Here is a 23845-nt window from a genome sequence, read left to right on the forward strand (position 1 = left end):
CTAAGTCGTTAGCAGAAGAATAGAACCTTTTTCAGCAAGATACCATAAAAGAAAGAGAGCCTCATAAACAAAATAAAGGAAAAGGCAGGTTACAGCAGTGTAGCTGTGGAGCAGGAAAGCCACCGACGTGGTTTATTATTACGTGGGTCATTTGATAGAGGTTTATTACTCTCTGTATGGCACACTGTGGTGCTTTCTGGATTATTTCAGTACATCTGCTGTAATCTTCTGCACTGAAGTCTCACACATTACGGGCTGCTGTCTTCCTGGTGTCTTTAGTTCTGCACTCACAGTACTCCACAATATGCTATACTGTACCAGAAGTGAACCGCAGTAGTAAATAAAATTCATTATACTGCAGGGAAAAGAGTCTTAAAATATAGCAGTTCTTTATATATACAGACACTTTCATTTAAAACTCCCTCTCTTCTTCCACTCGAGTGCCAAAATGAAGAACCACTATTCACACAGGCTGTCAACAGACTTTGAGACATGAACTTTGAGTGTCTTGACAAAACCCCAGTAGGTAAGCTTACTGTAGTTCATAGTTACAGTGAGAAAGACAGATAAGAAAGCCATATACAGAATTAAGGAGACTTTGCACTTTTCATCATGCCCAGCCCTGGGTAGTCAGATGGGGTACTTGCAGGCAAGGAGGCAGGCAGGGTCATCATCAGTTGTTTGTGTTGGGACACCTCATAGATTTCACTGCTCACTCTGAAGACTGGCGATTCATGTGTGCTTTTTAGTTTCTTTGTTTTTAAAAGTCTTTAAAGTTGCATCACTCGGAATCAGATAAGTCACTTTAAACAAAGCAAAGTGTTAAGTGTGACAATTTATTTATAACATACTTCCCACCATCACCACCACAAACCACCCTGTGAAAGAAAAAAACCCTGCTGAAAGGGTGACAATTTTTAGTATGTTTGAAAGAAATTAGACCAACACCACATCAAGAGCCACTCTAGTCAAATTAAGAGTATAACAGCAGGCGGGGGGGGGGAAGGAAGCTCAAAGCATACATTGGGTGTTGTGGATTAGCCTGCTTCTCCACTTCCTTAAGAATTCAACACAAAATTGCTCTAAACTCATAATTTCCACATTATGTTTAAAAGACAAGCTAGTCTTTAGCATAGAAAATAAACCCTAATGCTTTTCTAATGTATTTTCAGATTTCAATAGAGCAACTGCAATTACCCGCAACATCACCATCCCACATTTACTCCTTAATGTAAATATTATCCCAGGAAGTATAGCCTAAGAGCTCTGACACAGCCACTATCTTAAGACAGCTTCTCTTGTTAAGAGAACTTTTAGACATATACTTCTGGTAAAGCTTCTAGCTCTTGCAGTTGTAGGTCATGTAGAAGGTCTCAACATCAAACACAGCGTATTTTTTTCTTTTAACACCATATATTGTTGAAGCAGTGCTTGGTGCTGAGAATGGATTACTTCCAAGAGGGCAAGTCTTGTGTGCTAATTTTCTATCAGGAAACATGCTGGAGATAGAACCAGCAAGCATGGAGAGACCAGATATACTGCTGCACAGGAGATAGTGAGGTAAACTGTTTGTGTTTATAGTGGGTGTAGCTTATCCCATAGTGTGTTCATGAGGCAAAGGACCAAAACTCTTTCTCAATCTCTTGCACAACAGATAAGGTGCAGTAAAGTAACAGAGGCTTGTTTACTTCTTTAAAAAAGCCCCTTCTTTCAAAGCATAGGGTGCTGGCCATTTTTTAACAGCTGGGACTCAAGGTTCAGCCTAATGAGCCAGACTTCTTTTTCTAAATCTCCCTTACTTCTCAGTCAAGTGCAACATGCTGCTTTATCGGCAGTTCAAGAGGGAAGACCCTCTAAGGAAAGAAAGGAGGGGTGGTGGTAGAAATACAGTCTAGAACCCACATCAAATTATTTTGTCCACATATGTAAAGCAAGTGATTCACTACTGTTCTCTATCCTTGGTTTCTGCAAGTTATCCAGGATTAGAACCTATCAAGACATTTAGACAGTATTGTAATCAAAACTGCACTGACTCCATTCTGCATAACATTCATAGATTGCAATACTTCTGTTTTTACAAGAGATTGAATATTTTCCTGTCTTCCTGTCCTACAGGTTCTGCTATTCCTCTTCAAGAGGAACAGAGTTCTATACAACAATACTTTCTAGTGCCTCTGAATGGGAGACGAAACAATTTCATGATGCTGCCCAGCAACATCTACTTATATCCTAAAATTATGTTTTACACTTTTACTGGGAGGGGGAGGTGGAATGGAGAGAAGAGCAAGGGTTTGAAAATTGAACAAAACAAAAAAAAAAATAAAAGAAAGAGAGAGGAGAGTCTCCTAGGCTCTTTCTCCACTTAAAAATGAAGATTAGAACAGATAGCAAAAGCTCTTTCCAATCTGGAGGGATTCACATTTATTCCTCCAGACAGGTGAATCTGTTCAATCGTATGGCATAAGAAAATGTTCTATCAGTGTTGAGAATAAGGTTCTAAATATGGACACTAAGATTTTGGACAACAGAATGATCAGGAAAGGGCCTGAACCAGTTGTGCCAACAGAAACAGGGTTTGTTTGTGTTTTGTGGTTTCTTTCTAGTGTAGATGCAAAATGGCAAAGCCTCCATAAACTTTATTTCTGGGAGTCTCTACAGAAGGCAGAGAAGTCTAAGAGGCTAAAACAAAGAGCCCTAACAAGGAAAAGGGTGTGCTTACAAGGGTCCGTATCTGGTCTCGTATTTAGAAACAATGTTCTTGCATCGTCCCACTTCCTTGCGCAGCTCTGCCACCTCCGTCCTCAGGGCTGTATTTTCTTTCTCAAGAAAGGCTGCCCGAATTGTGATCTGATTCTCCTTTAATCGCCGAGCATCACGGGAACGCTTTGCTGCCACATTGTTCTTCTTTCGCCTTGTCCAGTATTTTTCATCCTGTATAAAAAACAAAGCCAAACTGGCAAGTGTTTCGGAGACACCTCTTTATTGCATAATGATATTCACACTGACTGCTCCATAGGTTTGCAAGGCTCTGACATCAAAATGGAGACCATGCAGTACTGTAAGACTACATCTTGACACAAGTCTTCTAGGATTAACCAAGTGGTTTGCTAGAACTAAAGAGATTTAGAGACTTGGTTATTAAGAAGCTTTCCAGCTGAAATGCTTCTTTTACTTAGTTTCAGTTCAGGAGCGAACTTTTACACTTTTACACAAAACCACCTGATCTTGTCTAGGCTGCTTAAATCCAGATTAGACACAATACTGGGCAAATATAGACAATGGCCTTCAAAAATGCAAGTGATGAGGATTTGACTTGATAGTTCTTCTAATTTCTGTGTATAGCATTATCAGTTGCTCCTTGCCAGTAATTAGCTCATGATACCAAAACCTGCAAACCAGCCAGCACAGCAGTTGGCTTGCCAATGCTATTCTTGGCAACGCTTCTGCCCAATCACGTAGGTAAACTGCATTAGCTCTGTATGTCAAAGGGTTTGGATAAAGAGTCAGAAACTTTTATCATGGCCTAGAAGAGTTTGCAGCAATAAATCTGTTACCTTTTGCTCGTCTGGGACAAAAACCTTCTTGGCTTTTTTAATCATAGGTTGTGGTTTTAGGTCCTCTTCAGTAAACTTGTGTTTGCGAGGATTGAAGAGCTCACCACCAGGCACACTGGACAGCACTAAATCAGCAGGGTCAGGGTTAAAATTCACCTCAACTTCTACGCAGTCAGGATCAATGGGGCTGGGTGTATTTCTCTCATTTTGCGGTGGGGACTCTGGCAACAACAAGAGAAATTACAATATATTCAGCAGGATGACAAGAATTAACAAAGAAGCCAACTTCATTGGCCTGTGGTGAGAAATAGCTAATATAATTAGTTGGTGCTTCCCTGAGGTGTGGGGGTGCTGCACTGCTGCTGGTACAGAGAAAGAGTTCACAGTCCAGTCTGTAATATAACTCTAGGAGCATATGCCAGAATAACAGACATGAGCAGACAGATGCAGGACAGGCGTTAATACTTCCTTGGCAAAAATTACATGTTTTGCACACACAAAAAGCACCTTCAGCAGCAATAAGAAGGGCGAAACTGGTATGAGCCTGAGTTTTCTACCATACAAGTCCTTACAGAAACGAGCCTGCCCAAAGACCCCAGTCCCTGGGTCCCTTCAAAGGTCAGATAAGTAGACTTCCAAACAACTGACTAAATAAAGGAGGATTTGCTACAAATGCAAAGCATTCTTCTTCTTTGCTAATAGAAATAAATGCCCCAACAGAAATGTCTGACACTGGTAGTGTTCATATGAGCTTTATCATATTAATCTATTGTTTCCAAACTTTGCGTACACTAGTTGCAAAACTACATGTCACTGCAACGTGAAGTAGTGATCAATAACTAAGTTTTGCATATACCACCTACAACAAAGCTACACTCTTTAACTTACAGAAGGAGTTCCATGTTATCATTACCACAGATTCATAAAAGAGGTCCAGAGCAAAATGCTTTCTGTAAAACTTGCTCTTAAAATAGTACTATGATGGCTATCATGTTTAAACTCTAAATCCAGGGCAAACTGAGCAGCTGAATTCTTTAATAGAGATCTTCATACTACAAATGAAGTTTCCTAGTACCATTTAAGCACAGTTTTGTTTGTTTGTTCCTCCATAGCCACTTCAAAGCACCACAGAACATCAAACTGCATCATTAAAACACCTTTGCCAAGCGTCTATTTTCACATTTCCCAGGCTACCACAAAAAAGATTGCTTCATTGTTTTTCTATTTAACATTGTTATTTGAGGTACATTAAGTTCACATAAGTTCACCCAAGCAGACCAAGGTAGTAAAAATTACTTATGACAAGTTATCAAATCTGTTGTAAAATAACCTGAGAAAGTATTTTCTCAATTTGTCCAGCTTCTCACTACATTAGCAATACCAAGAAAGCAAATATTTTATGTTGCTATTTCAACTCTTATAATTTCAAAAGCAAAACAGACTGCACACTGATAGACAAACATGCTGCACATTGATAGACACCCATTCTTCATAGGACGGGAAGAGGTAAAGAAACAAGAGGCAGCATCTTCATGTGCTGACACATGAACTAAAGCTCTCTATTGAACATGTTTGACTGTTTAACCTGCCACAGCAAACACTGACAGGTTAGCATGTCTCCTCTTTGATCTAAATGGACACCTTTTAATATGAGAACAACAGAAGTCCCTCAGAGCCCCATGTTATTCCATCTACCTGTGCTGGAGGCTGCTTCAGATTGCTGGTAAACTGCAGTGGAAGAGGATGATGCAGGAGAACCAGTGGAAGCACTGTCAGATTCCTTCCCTTCCAGCTCAGCCACAGGCAAGAGTGGGTTCTGGTTCAAATCCAAGTGAGTAGGGCTGGAAGGAATTCCATTCTCCAGCAGAAACTCATCCAGATCCATGTACTCCAGGTGGAAAGACTCGCCATCATAAGGAATTGTTTTGTCCCAAATGGGTGGCATGAGGGAAGCTGAGACTGCCATAGTGCTGGCAGCTGCTGCCTCATCTTCTTCAAGCTTTATTTTCTCCTTCTCTTTATCTGAAAGATACAAGTAGGTCACTATACAAGCCAAAACACAGGAGAGACTCAAGGTTTAAGAGTCCAATAAAATCCTCATTAAAGGAAATTCAGTAAGCTCATGGTTCTGCCTCATGACATGATCTGGAAAACCAGTTGAAAAGCGACATTTACATATAGAATGCTCTAACCCTCTGCGATGGCTGGACCACAGGCAGCTGAGCAGCCTTGCAGATCAGCATCTTTGCTGTGATAGCTTACCAAGGGGAGATGAAATGCTGAATGGAGCTTATTAACCAGTTACTGCAAAACAGCCTGGTTTTCACATACCCATCTCAGAAGACACCAAAAGTGAGTGTCCCTAAGCAGGATTACATGGGAAACTGTTAAGAAAATTCTGAGGAGGCAGAGGAGCTTATTCTATGCATGAAGAAGGAAAGTGTAGAACAATAATTTAAATACAAATCTGATTACATCTGAAAATCAGTCAAAAGGTCCATAGGACACCAGAGACCTGGATGCCTATTGTTCAGCATTTTAGAAGCATTTCTCTCTGAAATGACTCAGCATGTCCACAGAAAGCAATAGCTCCAAGTACTGCTCACTATAGATAGCTCAGAGTACCTACATACAATTTTCACTCTTTGGGGAGATGTCTAATAAGGCACACTCCCACATCACACCCCCAAGTCACAAGAGACTGATGAGTTTTTCTCCATTTACTGTGCTACAGTGCACATATTACAGAAAAATGGCTGTTTCTATGTTCCCCATAGCTACTGAATCTTAACAATTGTCTGGGACAGAATCCAAGCAGAAAACTCAAGTTATGGAATAATTACATAATTTAAGAGATAAAAATAAGCTGGCAGAAAAGAAAAAATTAAAATCCAAGTCATTTTCCTGATCCAGTTCTCCATGCAGTTCTATCAGCAGTGAAGGAGGCATTCCAGAAGCAGTGCTCGTACTGCCAGCACTGAGCCAGCATTGCTGTCAAATAGAAGGGACAGTCACCAGTTGTGCCCTAAGCACCTGCAAATTGGGCATTACCATGGAAGCCAACAAATACTCAGTTTAATAGAACAGGGACTCCAAGGACATACACTGGACCAGTCTGGATCTCCAGTATTAACAGAAATTAGCCCAATAAAATGCACCAGTCTTTGGCATTAGGGTTTTCTAGACTGGGTACAATATGCTAAAGGAGCATTTTTCTTTATCGGGGGTGGAAGTGGGGGGTGAAACTTGGCTCTAAATCAGAAAAGCCTATTTATATAAAACCTATTCTGATAAAAGTGGCATTCCTTCCGCTGTTGCCTTAGCTGGTGTGGATCTGAGACTGAAAGAGCTTTTTATGGCTTAAAGAACAGTGCTGCCATACAAAGTAAATTATCTACCATATTCTGAATATTTTCTACAAAAGAAGATACTGATTTTAAACCAAGCAGCTGAGAAAGTATTCACCAGCCATCAGCTTGGGATCAAGAGCAACTACCTAAAGGACACATTAAATTCAGACCAGTGGCTCCTGGACCTTGCAGCTTTTTGCCTTCTCCTTGCCACTTCACACTGCTCCCTCTAAACTGCCATCTTCATCTTCCAGCTCCTATTCCTGCTATCAACTCCTTTTCATGGGGAGTTTTGCAATTTTCTACCCTTTGCTTGGGGAAAGCAAACATGCAGGTTAACAGTAATGATGTAAATAACCAGAATGTTTCTGAACAGCTACTCCTTGAAGGCAGTAAAGAATCAGCATCTGCTCTATATACAAGGAGCACACCCTGTCAAATTGGAACTAGCATTTCACCTGTGAATAGAGACTGTGTACTCCCCAACACTTCATAGTGGCCAACACAACCAAATCCAGATTTGCACTGGATGTTGTGGATGATACCCTAGTAAAGATGGCACCAAAACAAATCCAAGCAACCATAATGAATTGTTTGTAAATAATTATTTTTCATTAGTATGATAAAAAACTTGTGTAATGTTAAGTCAAAATGTCAACTAAAAAGAAAAAAAAAATTATTAACTCTTTAAAACAGTACACCATTGTAAGTTATGCCAGTTTTAATACAAACCAGCAGTGCTTTTGTTTTTCAACAGCTAATACAACATCTCCAAGAGAGGAGAAAAAAAATTAACTGATTGTTAGACTGAATATAAGGCTTAAAAATAATTTTTGGAAGTTAGATGCTAAAAAGACTGCATGACTGGCATGTGTGGCTCTTGACAGATCTTTTAATGCCTTTTGGATGATCATCCAAAAGGCATTAAATGCATGATCATCCTGCTGTCCTGCAGTAACCTGGATACACTGTGGTTCCTCCAATTTCCTCTTGTGATTGCCCCTGGTTCACATCAGATTAGATCCTTCCTCCAGGTAAGAAAAGCAACTGAAATTTTTTGTCCTTTTGCTACAAGCTGACAATGTAGTAAGCACTAGGCCCCCAGTGCTGTCTTTGTTTAGCTATGCTGTCTCTCAATCCTCCCTCACTTCTAACAGTATCTGAAATAAAATAGCAGAAATTAACACATATTGGGGGCTCATCTATTTCAAAAATGATACATAACATAGTAAAACCTTTGTATGATCATTTTTGCATTGATGTTTTCCCACAGGCCTTTTTTCAATTCATTTTTTCAATTCTTTATTTCTGCCACACAACATCCTGCTTGGGTGCACAACATCTAACAAAACACTAATTAGCTTCTTGCATCTTGAGGGGGAAGTTTCTGCCTACATCAGCACAGGGACCTGAAAGATTAATTCACTTAAGATATTTATAGTGTAAACAGGTATTACCTGACAGTAGAGCTGCAGTATCCTAAGAGGCTCCATTTGCAGCAATTCAAGGTCACCCTGGTAAATCTGGACTGTATTTCTGCAGATGATGGCTTATGTCCAATTTAACCCCCTCATTCTGCTACTGTGACCTATTAACTGGGCTGTACATTTGGTGTTAACAGTGAGGACATCAGTTTATACTCCGTGACTTAAGTGGACCATTCCAGTTACTGAACTGTTGGAAATACTGCTGTTTTAACCAAAAGCAGCAGCATGAAAAGAGATTTATTCCCTGTCCTGGCTTTTCCTCAAAACCAAAAATCCAACTACACCAAAAGCCAACCCAAAAGATTGCGGCCACCAGGCTGTCAAGAGCTAGCCTAGTCACAAACATTTATTTGACAAATTTCTTCTTGTTCACCAAAAAAAAAATTGTCAAATTATACTGAAAACGCTAAATATATATAGACTGCTCCATAAACCTTTAGTCCCACTTATAAGGACGGAACAAGGCAGGTTGCAGGCTTCCCTTATCCCTAACGCCCATTACTGTGATGTTCACTGAGGCATTTCTCCTGCCACAGCAGCATGCAACTGGTGATTAAGGCATCTTTTGGAGAGTATGCAGCAGCTCATTACTAATGGAGAGACCTGCACTCCTGCTCCAGAATATTAATTGCCTTCCCTTAACCCACATGACTTTTCCCTTTTTTATAAAAATATCATTATTTTTATTTATTTAATCCTTACAACATACACAACAACAACTCCCAGCAAGGCTGGTGAGCTGTACCTGGTCCATGGCAGGGCATTCAAGGGGATGGCATTCTGCTGGAACTGGCTGACCTCCCTCCTCTGTCGCTCAGAAGGATTAGAAAGCTGCTTGCTTTGACTGGGTAGTCAAATTACCAACAGCAGTTGGAAAACCCACAGGTAGCTTGCAGAGACTATAAATGGACAGATACTGCAGCTAGCTGATATAATTCCTTATAGAATAAGACAGAAAATTGTGTTTTTGTCAATAGGCATTCCAGACAAAAGCACAGGGTCTTTTCTCAAAAAGTTTGCTGGAAGTGCACCAGTGGATTAAGTGAATGAGTAATTTTTTAAGATTTTCAGTGTATCACTGTTAAAAGAACAGATAATAATCAAGGACCCTCTGAAGTCAGTTAAGTCTTAAGACTACTGACAGGCCTTTTGTAAATTAGGAATTACTACAATGAAGGCACTTTCATTTGTCTTGAACATGCAAACAAGAAAAGTATCAGAGACCAAAATAAACAGAGAGCAACAAGTTCCACAAAGTGTGAAGTGAAACAGAACAAGGTGAACAAAGGAAATCTTATGGAGAAATCTTAAGAACAAGAACAACCTGAACTTTATCACACCATGAATGGAGAGAGATAATCAAGATGAAATAGACTCACTAGCAAGCTTCAGAGGCTCCAGCTGAACACCTTCACGAGCTGGAATGGGGTCATCTAGTAATCAAATAGTATCAAATGTTTCTAATTTTAGAAAAATGCACTACCTCACAATAATATTAATTTCAGAATTTTACATCTCCATAGGCCACATCAGATGATTCTGAACACAAAAAGCAGCTCCAAGACAAATCCACTAAATCCCTACCAGCAACCATACATCAACTGAAATTGTTCCTGCTAGCATTAATGTCTATAAAAGACTGGTTGCAGAAATATCTCAAGAAATTCCATTATTTTGTAGATTCAAGATTCTGTATGCTGCAGCATCCTGCACCATAGCAACACAGCTAAAACCTTTAGCACAAGCTTTTTTTTTTTTTTTTTTTTTCAGCAAAAAGGAGAAAAAGTCTCCAGAATCACAAAATGGATTTACAGGGTATTGTGCAATATTAGACATGCAAGGTAGGTAGGATCCCCACTGATCTTGCCAACCTTGCTTATGTTGTGGTTTACCCTGGATGTTGTCTACTGTTCCAAAAAATTATTTTTAACCTCAAAATTCGTAGGTGTAAGGACTTCTTTTATTATGCTCTAGTACACTGAGCATTATAGCTGTGCAGATAATCCCGAGACTTCCTCGAAATTAAACTGATACTCAGAAAGGCAAAATTACTGCCAGATGAGAAGGGGGAAAAAAAAAAAAAAAGTGTGCCATTAGCACCGAAGACTATAAGCACTAGCACCGCTATTTACACAGCTGGTGTCCACATCATCAGCAGCAGAGAGGCAGCTCTAGCCCATGCAGGACTGCATGTGCAGGCAGTCACTCATACCCTTATGGATTATCACCGAAGCTAATCTCAGGGGATCCGCTGTTTACTCGTGTCATCGGGCAACTTCCCAGCAATTAAGGTCAAGCAAGACTCGAAACCTTCTCACTGCTGCTCTCCGCTACGCGTCTACAGGCGGGGGAGGCTGCAGAGAGCCGAGGGACTAAAACCAGCGTGTCACATCTCGGCTCCTGCCCACCCTTCGCTCCCGCAGCATTCTGTTTTGCCCAGCGCAGGCACCTACACGCTCCGGAGAGGACAATCCCCGGGAGGCGGGGAGCGATCCCGTGCAGCCGGCTCTTGGCTCGGCCGGCCGTGGGGGCGGAGGGAGGGAGGGACGAGGCGGAGGGAGGGAGCCGAGCGTGCGGCCTCTCCCGCGGGCGCTCCCCCCGCGGCCAGTCCCGCCGTGACCCGCCCTCCGAGCCACGGGGCGGGCCGGGGGCGGCGGGGGTGGATAACTGGGGGGCGCCGCGCGCTCCCGCTGCCCCCGCGCGCGCCCCCACGCTCACCCAGGCGCGCCTCCCGCGGCGGGTTCTCCATCAGCTTCTTCAGCACCAGCGGGAACGCGCCCGCCAGGCCCCGCCGCTCCTGCTGCGCGGCGGCCCCCGCGCTCCCTCCGGCTGCAGTGGGCTCTGGTCCTCCCGCCGCCGCCGCCTCCTGGTGCGCGGCGCGGCCGGGCATACTCCCCGCGGGCGGGCGGGCTGTCAGCGGTCACCGGCGGCGCGGGGCTGCGGCGGCTCCCCGGGACCCGGCGGCGGCAGCGGCGGAGCACGGAGCGAACGGCGCAGGCGCGGCCGGCTGACGCCCGGCGCGTGCTTCAGTATTCATGAGCTCCGGGGCCCCGCCCCGCCCCGGCCTCTCCGCACCCCGGGATTGGGCCGAGCCCCCCGGGGGGGGTGGCTCCGCGCGGACAGGCCCCGCCTTCCCCGCCCTGCCCTCCCCGCGGCCGGCGCGGGCACGCGCCCCCCGCCCGCCAGGGCACGTGCAGGGGCGGGGCCTTAACTGAGCTCATTAGCATCCGCAGCCCCGCCCCCTTCTGCTCCTCCCGCGGGCGCCGCGTCACCGTCAGGAGGGCGGAGGAAGCGGCGGGAGGCCGCGCGCGCTCCCGCGGCCCAGCGGTGCCTGAGGGGGCCGCGACCGACCGGGCGTCCGTGAGGGCCGTCCCGGCAGCGCGACGCCTGCGAGCCCCCTCCCCGTCCTGTCCCGGCGCCAGCGCTCCAGCCCGCCTTTGCATATCCTCGTTTAGGATCCCGAAATCACCTTTCGCGCGTGCCCTGGATTGAATCTGCCTCCGTCCCACACGATGCCCGCAGCGGCGTGCCCTACATAACGTGGGCAGGGAGAGGGACTTCACTGCAGTGCTGGCATGGGCGGGCTGCTGGGGGAAGGGAGGACAGGCCGCCTTTCCAAATTGTCATAATCACAAGAAATTCTTGCGATTCTCCAAGCGGCCCCTTGCTCTAGCAGCAAGGATGCCATGCTGGGATTTAAGCTGCTGAACACACGAAGGGAGCACATATTGCCAAGTTCGTTCCTGAGAGCACAGGTGGATACTGAGGAGCATCTCCCACAGAATGAATAAATTCACAGAAATGTCAGATGCTGCAGCCACAGGCTTCTCCTGTCAGCAGTGGCTGCTCTTCCCTCGACAGGATGGGCTGCAGCGAGCCGGGAAAGGGAGGGATGTTCTGCTGGGATCGGCCCGCCTGCATCCAACAGAGACGAGGGAGCAAGAGCACAGGTATTCCCATACGTGCCAGAAGAAAAAAAGACATCTTCCTCTCAGGTAGGCCCTTGGGCATCTGCTTGGTTGAACTCGCCCCCCACAAACCTCAGACACTTAATTTAACTGGCAAAACACCATTTTACCTGACCCTTACTAATAAACCCTGATGGTCTTTATGACCAAAAAAACAAACAAACAAACAAAAAAAAACAAAAAACAAAACAAAAACAGAAAACCAACCAAAAAAAAAAAAACCACAAATGCCCCAGGAAAGGGAATGGATTTGAAGTCACACAGAGCACAGGATGTTTTCCTCCATTGTCTTACTGCAATGAGGACCAGAGGCCATTTCCACCCAACCTGGGCAGATGCGGAGCTGCCCCACCCAGCAGCAACTTCTCTTGCGTGGGCCCAGTCTCCTCCCTCCTTCACAGGGAACGGCTGGGACTCCAGTGCAACTCCTGCACACATGGTGCCCAATAGGAAGCTTGGGAAAGGACACCCTGTTAATATAGGGTGGAACAGCGCAGGTTAACACATCGTTTATCAAGGCTGATAAATCCATTTGGAGAAGCAGACAGAGCAGGTCATGCTCCACTGCCCAGTGTGCTCCAGGGCTGCTGCCTGCCCTCCATGGATTTCCTCCGCCTTGCCAAGCTCAGCTGGCAGGAAGAAAAGGCACATGTGTGAAAGGGATATGCCACTTCATAGAGGGTAACGAGACACAGATGTCAGACCACACACAACAGAGGCAGCACACACAGCTTGGCAAGGGGCAGCAAACCCGCAGTGGTGCTTTTGTCTAGGAAACAGCTATTGATAGGTGGTAGATAGAGAACACAACCAAGTGAGGTCACAAAGGAGCAGCTTTTAGGCAAGTGGACACAGTCAAAGTGGGGCAGGCTGTAGGCTTCCCATTCAGTTATGGCTCTCATGGTCACTTTGTTCCATTGTTGTCAATGCCCCAAGGATGATGCTGTGCCTCAGTACTGTACAACACTCCTTTCAAGGAACAGGATCTGTGCACATCACCCCTGCAGAGCTCAATGGCAGCTGCTTTGCTGGGTAATGTCTGTACGAAGGGAGGTTATTAAAACCACTCAGCAGCTTTTACTCCAGGGCTTTTCCCGTTAGATTGACCATGTTCTTCCTCCAGCACATTTCCACCCATGCTCACTGTGCTAAGTTTTGTTCTGTACCACCATGAGTTGTAACTTTACTTGGAGAGGGTCTAGACTACACAGCATTAGCTGCTCTTCCCAAAGGCAGGAGGGAGGGAGTTCCTGAGGAGCATTCCTGTGGGTTGCTTCTCATATCACCCTGCTCCAGCATTAGCACTGCTCTGCCAGCTAGGAGGGAGGCTGCCTTGAGAGCTTTTCCTCACTGCCTCTGGGGATTAGGTGCTCAAAGCAATTGTCAACAGAATGCAGGCACTGTACCACAAGCTTTACCTTCTTGGTTAAGCTGGGATCTGCCTGGGATTTTTACACTTGCTTTCACTCTGCAGCTGAGGAGGAAAAGTGGAGGTCAGTAGGTTGTGAGGAGAAGAATGCAGTGGCCTTGGCTGTTACAGCTGGGAGTGTTGTCAGGGCCAGATGATACAGAATAGCCCAGTTCTGGGGTGCAGCAGGGAGGGACGCAAGTGATAACCAGCTCACTGCTGGGCACGGGATGTGAGGGGGAGATGTACAGCAAGCCCCACTGGGAGGTTTGAATAGCAGAATAGAGAATTTCAGAGAAAGGCCTGGGAACTAGCAAATCCAGATGAGTGCTGTCCAAGTATGGAGACCCAGAAGGAGAGAACTGAGCTCTGTGGGAAGAGGGCCATGATGGGAATGCTGGCCTGGAGAGGGAGGCAGCATGATAAAGAGTTCTGAGGACTACGGGAAGTGATGCGGAAAGGCAGGGTGGTCCTGGAGCTGAAGAAGAAAGCTGCCACAAAACAGCACTCTTAGCTGCCAAATAAGTCACACTGAGTAAAGACTAAATTATTCTCTCTTCAAATAATTGATCTCTCCTCTACCCCCTACTCTAAACAGATAGGTCTTGCCAGCACTCTTCCCTTGGATTAATTGAATCCACTTGCCTGTGGAGAGCAGAGAACCCAGAAAAGCAGCCAAACTTAGCTTAGCCACAGCAAAGCTCTGCACGACATGAGCTGCCCTTGGCTGTTACTGCCTCCTCCCCAGCAGTTGCACTTTCTACCTGGATACTGTCAGCTGGGGAGACATGCCCTGGTCCACACAAACAGGGACTTCATACAATGTGGTATGTAAACACATGTGTTAGTTAGCAGTCTCAGCAAAGAAGAGAGGGAGCTCACAGGAGGCAGCAGTGACAAAATGAGCCCCTCAGGGGTGGGGCAGTTCCCCTTGCCCTATTTCACTTTTCCACAGGGAGCACATGCATAGGGCTCATAGGGCTGTGCATGTGCCAGAGGGCTCACTGTATTACAGGAGGTGTAGGCAGCTGCCTTTCCTTACATGAATGCTTTACTGTCACAGGAGCAGCCTTTTCTCCCAGTGACCCTGGAGCGAGAGCAGGGTCCTTCTCCACACTGTGTGTCTGGTTTTTCTGCTCCTGGGTTCTGTTGCTCCTTAACACTGCAGAGCTGCCTGGATGTCCTGGTTGCAACTTCCTAGAGAAGAGCAAGCTCTGTGCATGTTTGTTTCTGTGAGCTCAACTCACTCATGCCCAGACATAGGCTTGTTGAGCCGAGGTGTTCCCACACACCTCCCCAGCACTGAGCAGCAAATGTTAAAACACAACAACCAAAAAGCAGCTTGTCAAGGGTCTGTAGCATCCTATCCAAAACCAGAGAGTACTCAAGCTGGGTGATGGTTGCTTGGAGCAGACCCAGCATTAGCGAAGCCATCAGTGCAGCATGAGCAAAGTGTTCAGCACAGCAAAAGCTCAAACTAAATAACCTCCTGGGTCCTTTCCATTTGTTTTCTACGATGCTGCACAGAGAGTGAGAAAACCTAGGAGTACAGAAGTGCTCTTGCAAAGAAAATGCAGGATTTGCTGTGTTCTCTATCCCAGTTTTTCACTAATAAACAATTAAACAAAGTTTGCACAGTCAGCCTGCCCCATGCAGGCTGGGCTCTCTGGACAGTCTGAGTCTGGGAAAAGGCAGTGTCTGGAAGCTTAGTGGTTATTAACCATAGGATAACAATGAATGGCAATCCTGGAAGTCACTTCTATGTGAGCATAAACATTTCTGCCTAAGCCTTTTCTGTGCATGAATCTTTGAGGGTTTCCAAGAAGTGGCCGAGCTCAGAGATTAAAAGGATCAGCAGCTCAGCATGATTTTATAATCAATCTATTGCTGCTGTTTTTCCTCCTAGCTGCACAACATGCATAGTGCCAGAACTCCCGGTCTGACTTGGACACTTTGGGGAAACACACCCTTGAAGGGCTTGCAGCAAACAAGATCTGCCCATTTCTCACCTTTCAACTGAAGGAGAAGATGGAGAAATCAAAACAGAACCCCCAGTACATATTTCTTCAATCCTACCTGTCATCTTGTTCCAGGGCAAGGAATACTCCAGTAGGGACTTCAGGACTTCCGGAAAGTCCAGGGCAGTGGGGCCCCCAGGGGTGTTGCAGCTTGACATGTCCTGTCCTGGGACTGTGCCAGCAGAGCAAAGGGAGGGCCAGGTGCCTGGCCACCAGCCTTACAGCCCACTATCCTGGGCGTTGCGAGATGGGCTCAGGGGCACCCGGAGCGGGTTTGCGGAACTGCTCTAGCTGAGAAAAAACAAGGAGAATGGGAAGCAGCCTGGCAGAGATGCAGCTTGCCTGGCTGTCTTCACCTCCCCCTCTCCCACTCTGAAGTGGCCAATTGTGGAAATAGCTTGCAGCCTTGCAGGGCTGGGCTGGGCGCCTGGCCAGCATGGTTTTACAGGGCCTCTCCCAGCCAATCCGGCAGCAAAGAACTGGGCCAGTTATCTAACTTTGCAAAGGCAGCACCCTTTTCCTTCCCAAGGTGTTATAACAAATACATGTGTCTGAAGGGGGAAAAAAAACAAGTGTGTGCTGTTAGGGGTACATGTTGGTCGCAAACACAACAGAGAGGGATCCTCTGATGTGTTCTTGAGAGGCTCTGACAAGCTCCAAGCAGTGCTCCAAGCTCCAGGCTGTTACAGGGAGATACATATGCTGCCTGCATCTGCCTGCTAACTTTTTAGCTCAGATGAAGATAGTGACATTATTTGTATGTGATGCAACGATTACTGCATTCCGTCCTAAGTTAATATTGATAATAGCATAACGTTTCTTTCTTAGAAAGTGTACATCATCCCCAAAATATAGGATTTTTCTTCTGAAGTGCCACAGAATTTTATCAGAAAGCAAACAGCCTCCTCTTAGAGCAGTGATGTATGGGAAGAGAGTTCATGAACCCTGCAAATACCTTGGTAACAGCTGGTTAAGTAAGATCTTGAGCACACAAAGCTCCTCTTCTCCTCTCAGTGAAATTCTTAGCATGGAGAAAAGGACTGGAGACAGGAGGATAAAAGTCTGATCCTCTTTTTCAGAACTTGGTGTGCTATGGTCTTTTGCTGAGTGTGGTATTTCAACAGAAGTGCCTTCATTTCTCAGTTTGTTCCTGTCTGTTTTGCCAGGCTCAGCCTTACAGTGCCAGTGTAAGTTGGTAGAAACCAGGTATTCCTACACTGGTTTGTGAGGCACAGCAATTGGACACTCTCCAGCAAAATCAGGCATGGTGTTTGGTTCCATAAGGAAATGAATTTGATTTAACCAAGTAGAAACCAAAAAGAAAGAATTACCTAGCCAGGTTGGGTGGTTGAGAATTTGAGTTTAGTTGGAGAAGATTCGTGATCTAGATCCCAATCTAATCAGGCTCAGAAATTACACAATAGTTAACTTAGTAGAATTTGTAATTATGATACAACCTCTTCAGATTTTGAGCCAGTCATAACCATCAGTGGTGAAGCCATTCAGGGAGAACAGTACTATACTAACTGTGGGCTGTTACAGTGTTCTCCACCCACCCAAAGCTGGAGCCAGCAGTCTGCAGATGGTCACTGCATTCTGGCTCCTGTGAGCAAGAGACATGATCACATCTCTCCTTCCTGGAGCACAGCCTGCCAGCCAGGAGATCCATGTCCTTTTCTGAAATCTTCCAGTCCATTCTGGAAGACTGGGGTCACTCAGTCATGCCAGGCATCATTGATGTTTGGGACAGCTACTGTCATATATGCCTAGTTTCGCTTCTTATCACAGGCTGGCAAGGGAAAGTCAGTGGGAACATGGTAGCTGTCCAGTGCCAGGTGCAGCTGGACCTCCTGGTTTTGTCTGAGGCTCAAACTTGTTATGAAAGCTGAACAAACATCTGACCACATGTCTGGAGGTACCCAAGAACTTCACAGTTGTGAAGTCAGTGCTACAGCAACTGACTGACATTTGTGGCTGCAGAAAATGAAGACATTCATTTAGAGAAAATTCACAGAATCATGGAATGGTTTAGGTTGGAAAGTACCTTAAAGATCATCTAAATTGTCTCTTAGCAGTTTTAATTATTTGCCTGCAATGGACATCTCTAATTTTTTTGTCTAGAGATCTGAGAGTGATGAAATCTACATCTCATCTAGTTTTTGCCATGTCCACAAAGTCTCCTCCCAATACTGTATGTCCCTCTTGATTCAGAATCCCAGAACAGTGAGCTCCTGCCCACCAGAAGAGCTTGGGTAATATCACTAGCTGGAACCATCAACACTACCCTGTCTTCAAGCCCCAGAGAATCAGAAAATATACTATGGAGTAGAGTCATAGCAGTAGGGAATGTCTGTCTGCAACCATATCCCTGCCATGGAGAGCAAAGCATTTGGGCTGCTTTAGTGAATGAAGTTGAAATATTGTCTCTGGAAAGATGCAGGCATGGCCACAGATTACATCACTTGTGCTGGCTGCACTGTTGTCAGACCAGAGATGTTTTTATTGTTTTTGTGATCCCATTTTAGTGGAGTTGCTGGCAGCTCTGCCCCAGCCATCACTCAGAAACCCAGTCAGCCCTTAACAGCACATTTTCTCACAGACTCAACCAGCCATAGTCGGTTATACTGGCCCTAAGTGGATGGCACACAAAAGGAGGTACCTAATGTGATGGAAAAGGTCAAACTCCAAGAACACAAATTTAACTGGCATAGACCAGGGCTAACTTCACTGTATTTTCTGCAGTTCTCTTGTAGCAGCTACCCACGCCACCCAGCTGTGCTGGCTGAACCTCTTGGCACATTTGCCCAAGGAGTGTGTTCAGCATTCCTGAGGAGAGGATTGTGGGTCCTTCAACATTTGCCTTGTCCATACTCTCCATCCTTTTACAATTTTATTCAACAGAATTGTTCTTTTTTTAAGGAACCAATTCTTGTACCTTCAATCCCCTGACCTCTTTGCTTTCCTGCAGTGTTCAGATGCTTCTGCAGGCACCAAAGCATGTAAATGTCTCTTTTAAAACCTCTAATTCTACTCCTGTCTCTAACGGCTCTAGAGAGGTGTGCCATTGGGTCCAAAGTGAACTGTAGAGCAACACTGCTGAGGTGTTACTCATAGATACAGCCTTCCTAGCAGTTTGAGACCTTGAAGAATCTTTTCAGACATTCAGACCTCTGATACAACCATGCTCATTATAAGGAGCCGGGTAAGGGGGTTCTCTGTGTATGGGTCCAAGTTGACATCTTTCACTCAGCCCCAGGAGTATTCCCTCAACTCCTCCACAAGGCCGCTTTCACAGCACATCTGCAGTGGCCTTTCCTCTGTTTCTGCTCCTGCCAGTGTCTTGCTGCCTCCCTCAGACCCAAAACAAGAGCCAGTGACACACTTGGGCGTCTCCTCAGTCAGAAACTCCTGCAGATTATTGCTATGGGTCTTGTCCTTGGTGGTGGCACCTGGCTGCTTATCGATTTGTGAGGCCACCACTAAAAAAGGGAATTTAACTGTTTCTCAAGTGTGTCTGAAAGCACAGCTGATGGGGAACCCAGCAGCAGCAATGACATTTGACCAAAGAAATGCATTAGTGGTGATTATTACTAATTGCTTTTATCTCAGCTTCTTCCAATAAAGTGAAAGTTTGGCTTGGTAATCTAATGGAATGTGTCCTCTTAGAAAATAAAATTTTTTTGTCTGATTTTCTAATGACACAAAGCTTATGCAACGTTATTATGTATCCTTCCGTCCATCCATCCATCCATCCATCCATCCATCCATCCATCCATCCATCCATCCCCAGAGCATGCTACACCTTGGCAAAGTGATAAATACATTTAAATATCTTATTCTGTTTGAAAGATAAGCTAGGAAGAGGAGAGTCAAATTAATGCCTCCCCAGAGATAAAACCTGAGGAGGCTATCTGTTCTGTATGATCTGGGGCCCACTGGCAGCGACAAGGGACAGACAGAAGCCAGCAGTACTGAAGGGACTTTGCTTTTATCCAAGCAAATCCTTTGCAGAGGTCAATCACTGCTTCTTTACAGACATCTTTACAATTTTTTGTTCTTGTATTAGTTCCTAGGACAATTTTACATTCCCCTTTCAGCTTCCAGACTTAACTATTTATTTGTGTGGTACATTGGGTTTGGTAGGGAATTTTTCTCATCTTGGCAGAGGTCTGAGGCTGAGTTTCACCATGGCCATTCTGAATGGACACTTGCAACACATCCCAGAAACTTGTCTTCTTCTGGGTTGAGATGCTGCTAGTGCCAACAAACATCCATGGAGCTTCAGGGATACCCAGAATGGCAGCAGCAGGGAAGGCTGTGGCTAGACTACAAAGGTGTCAGCAGAGATCTGGGATCTGGGATCTCTGCTCTCCACAGCCAAGTGTATTCAATTAATCCAAGGGAGGAGTTCTGGCAAGCAGATTACTTTGAGAGTAGGAGTAATGAAGCCAGCATGGGAGGCTGTACAGCTGAGGAAAAAGTGGGACTCAGGCTCTGTGTTGGTTAAAGACCCTACCTGGTGCCTACAACATGGACATGTAACCCATTGGGTACTTTTGATGGTAGCAACATGTGACACAGACACCTCACTCCTGAGAGCTCCCTTCCTACCTCTGAAAGGGCTTTTTTCCCCAGCAGGGTATGGCATGCATGCATGTGCCTATGTATGTATACAAATGTGCCTGCCTGTCTCCCTGTGTGGAGGAGCAGCACTGGGATCTCCCAACCAAGCAATGAACTTCCATGGCAGGAAGTGCCTGCACCTACCGCCCGAGGCAAAAGAATTTCTAAAAACTAATTCCCCAGAACGAGTGCCAAAAAGTTAATGAGCTTTGCTTCCTCACCACCCCCGCCAAGACATCTCCCCCTTCTTGGGTGCTCACATGGCAGCTGGGCTCACCACAGCTCTGCGTGTCTGCACATGGCCTTCCCTTGTGAAGTGCCATTTGCCAGAGAACTAGGTGCTAGGCAGGGAGAAAACATGAGAGAGGGCCTTGGGATCACCAGAAGTTGTACTGTCCTGGGCAGGAAGGACACCTAGAGCTGCCTTTTTGCATTTCCCTGCTCTGAAAATATTCTGGAAGCCTGAACAGAGACAGCTTTGGGAGCTCTTGGAACAAGCTTTGGCAGGAGGCAGACTCCAGGAGGTGCCAAGAGCAGCAATAAATCAAGGGGTTGAAATCAGGATGGGGAAATCCAAGGCCAGTGATGTTGGGCCATGGGAGATCATTGTGTGGGACAGGAAGAGACACATCCCTGTGGCTGCTTCTCTCTCAAAACCAAGGCTGCCTGTAAGGACCTGGGTTTTCTGTCAGCCATCTCTTCCTACTTACACCTGCTAAGGACAACGTGGTCCTGAGCAAGAGGAGGGATCCTGCAGTATTGTAGCACAAGAGGTCTGAGCTTGACAGAAAGGTACAGGAGTCATCTGAGCCTGGGGAAGGCATGTGAGCTGAAAGAAAACAAATTACCCTCAAAAAAGCTTTGACAGTTTGGCTGCCACTGATGCCCCAAAACCAAGACATGAACGGTCTCAAACAGGAGAGGATCCTGACTGCCTAGAGGTTCTTTTGAAACACTGCTGCTGTATTGAATCCCCACCACAGCTCCCAGGGGCAATGCCTCGCTGTGTTGCAGTTATTTTCAAGCAATTTTCCTGAAAAAAACGGAGGCCATCTCACTCCTATGGAAGCAGGACTTTCCCTCTCTGTCTCAGAGCTTTGCTGGGGTACAGATGGGGGCGCATGCCTTGGTATTCAATTAGCAAAACTATGCAGCTCTTCATCCTTCCCAACCATCTGCCTGGAGGGCTGCAACACTATTGGAAGCCCACAGCTAAGGTAGACGAAGGAAATCCACTGAGCTTAAAGGAAATATGCCAGAGAGCATATGCCAGAGCCGAGTGTTTTTCCAATTCAAAGCAATCCAAATCTACTCTGGCATCTAGCTTTAGAGACCTCTATCCCACCCCTGGGTAAATGTAATTTTTTTGATGATTAATTCAGATGGTTATGAATTACCCTATTTACAGGTTCTCTGCCTTCTTTGTGCCTCCTAAGGCTCCCTGGAACAAGCAGTAGTTTTCTGGGGCACTGCCATCCATAAGATAAAGTGCAGATATGAGCATTCCTGAAAGGGGCAATCTTGGGAGCTGCCAGGGACAGGGCTGTTGTGGTGGGAAATGAGTCAGCTAGAGCTGTCATCCGGTTTGGTCCCTGCTCTTGTCTTTGCTGCACCTGGAGCTGTTTTCAGGAAAAACCACTCCTGTCCCAGTGGCACCAAGACACACTGCTCTTGCCTGGAGGAGGAACCACAAAGAAACAAGAGGTGATAATCAATCTGGGAAGGGAGAGAAATTATGTGGAATGGACAGGTCCTGTCCACTCCCATCCTGGGGAGAAAAGGGTGAGGCTAAATGAGACATGGCTCAGCTCCTGACCAGAGTCTGCAGCTTTCCAGGAAGCCCCAATACCTGTGTGTCCACAGGACCTCTGCCTACAGCCATCCCATAGCACCCAACCAAGTCTGTTTAGTGCCTTCCTCCACCACATATCAAACAGCCTGTGTGCCCACAGCCCTTCCTCCTCCACTTCCCTCCAACTAGTCACTCCCATCTAGGCCTCTTTTACTATTTAGCTTGTTGCTTTCTGCCCCATGTTTTTCCCCCCAGCTGCCCTACAGTTATGTCCTCTGTGCCCAGCCAGTGACCAACACATCTCCCCAGCTCATGCATGTCAGGAACTCTCTGCTGCTCGCTGTGCACAGGACACAACACAACATAACCTTGTTCCTGGTTGCAATGGCAGCAGCAAATACAGTGAAGAAAAAGACAGCATTTGCATCATCTGCTGTCACTGCCCAGAAACGTTTCTCTAGAGCATGGTAGGCAGACTCCATTACAGGATTGCTTAGGATTCTCATTTGCAGCAAACTCCCTCTACCAGGCTGCTGTGTGATGGCATTAGGGGTTTCTACCCTGCTCCTCTCAACCTTCCATAGAACTTGGGTTTTTCCTGGCTGACCTGGGTCTCTCTGCCTTGTCTTTGTATCTGCTGAAATTCCTAGGAAGATCTGATTACTGAAATCACCACTCTTGTTCTTCCTCTCCAAAATACAAGTTTATTTCAGTAAAGAAACGCCAGTTTACAGCTGAGGCTCAAATCTGCAAGGAAAATAGGTATTCTTCTCCTGATGCTTTGTCTGTCTCACAGTTTGAAAATTCTGGTTTCAATTGTAGTGGAAAAGCTACCCTAAACCATTGCCAGCATGCCTCAGCATGGCCTTGTTTTTGGAATGTAAAACTAATGTCCCTCACATTGTATGTACTCGATGCACCTTGGAACTGCACATGGTCCTCATCCCTCCTGCACTACAAGAATGTGTGCAGGCCTCTTCTTTAACCAGAAGGACATGAGTGCTTATGTCTGTACGAAGGCACATCAAGATGTGTGACAAATCTTGTCTCTTCAGGCCTCACTGGATATGATCTTCTGGTCACTACCAGTTTATACAGCAGTAACAGAGCAGATCCATGGGACCCCCATGTCTCCACCACATGTCCAGTTTTGATTTTATCAAGACTCTAGATTAATCTACATCATGATAGATTCAAAAAATAAAGAATCTGGGTTTATTAATAAATGTTTTCACACTGACCTCTTCCCCCAATGCACTTTCCTCACACAGCATCCTCTCTAGGAGGAAAGTGCACAGATGCTTCCCATGACCCAAGCTGTGTGCAGCTCAGTGAGTGGGGCTAAGGACATGTTCCCTAGCAGGGTGCAGCAGCCAGGCAGAAGAACTGGCCAACCCGGTTGAACAGAGCAGCCTACACAGAAGAATCTCTATATGAAGGTGTTTACCTGATTACTGGAGTTATCTAAACACAGGTTACCCAAACACCTGAAAGTATGTGTTAATGCAGAGCACATGGATTCTTGGCACTAGGGGTGAATCAAAACATCTTAAATACACCTAAAGTTCACTAGAGCTGTGTGTCTGAACTGCATCAACTGTTAATATGCACACAGGCAATTTTCCACTCAGCAAGAAGAGTAACA

General features: G+C 45.7%; 1 protein-coding gene across 2 annotated transcripts; it reads right to left on the reverse strand.

Annotated features, from left to right (window-relative positions):
• Positions 1-356: 356 nt before the first annotated feature.
• On the reverse strand, positions 357-16164 carry TEF (TEF transcription factor, PAR bZIP family member). 2 transcript variants are annotated; one of them, XM_021552751.4, is made up of 5 exons: positions 15844-16164; positions 5250-5576; positions 3555-3775; positions 2720-2931; positions 357-803 (listed from the first exon to the last, which is right to left on the reverse strand). In XM_021552751.4, the coding sequence occupies exons 1-5, from the start codon at positions 15941-15943 to the stop codon at positions 782-784; spliced, it is 882 nt and encodes a 293-aa protein (XP_021408426.2). In that variant the 5' UTR covers positions 15944-16164; the 3' UTR covers positions 357-781. The 2 variants fall into 2 exon arrangements, with proteins under 2 accessions (XP_021408426.2, XP_021408424.2); XM_021552749.3 differs by lacking the exon at positions 15844-16164 and adding an exon at positions 11110-11354 and having other exon boundaries at positions 712-803.
• Between the last annotated feature and the right edge of the window lie 7681 nt (positions 16165-23845).

Source organism: Lonchura striata, chromosome 1A (genome assembly GCF_050655825.1).
Source record: "Lonchura striata isolate lonStrDom1 chromosome 1A, ASM5065582v1, whole genome shotgun sequence".
Lineage (NCBI taxonomy): Eukaryota > Metazoa > Chordata > Aves > Passeriformes > Estrildidae > Lonchura > Lonchura striata.

Excerpts from the sequence above, each read along its gene's own strand:
- TEF (XM_021552749.3), bottom strand. The coding sequence starts at position 11,281 with ATGCCCGGCCGCGCCGCGCACCAGGAGGCGGCGGCGGCGGGAGGACCA. Across the intron at positions 3,776-5,249 it reads TGAAGCAGCCTCCAGCACAG|AGTCCCCACCGCAAAATGAG; the intron begins GTAGATGGAATA and ends TGTTGTTGCCAG. Across the intron at positions 804-2,719 it reads GAGACCAGATACGGACCCTT|TGACTTATCTGATTCCGAGT; the intron begins GTAAGCACACCC and ends CTTTGTTTAAAG.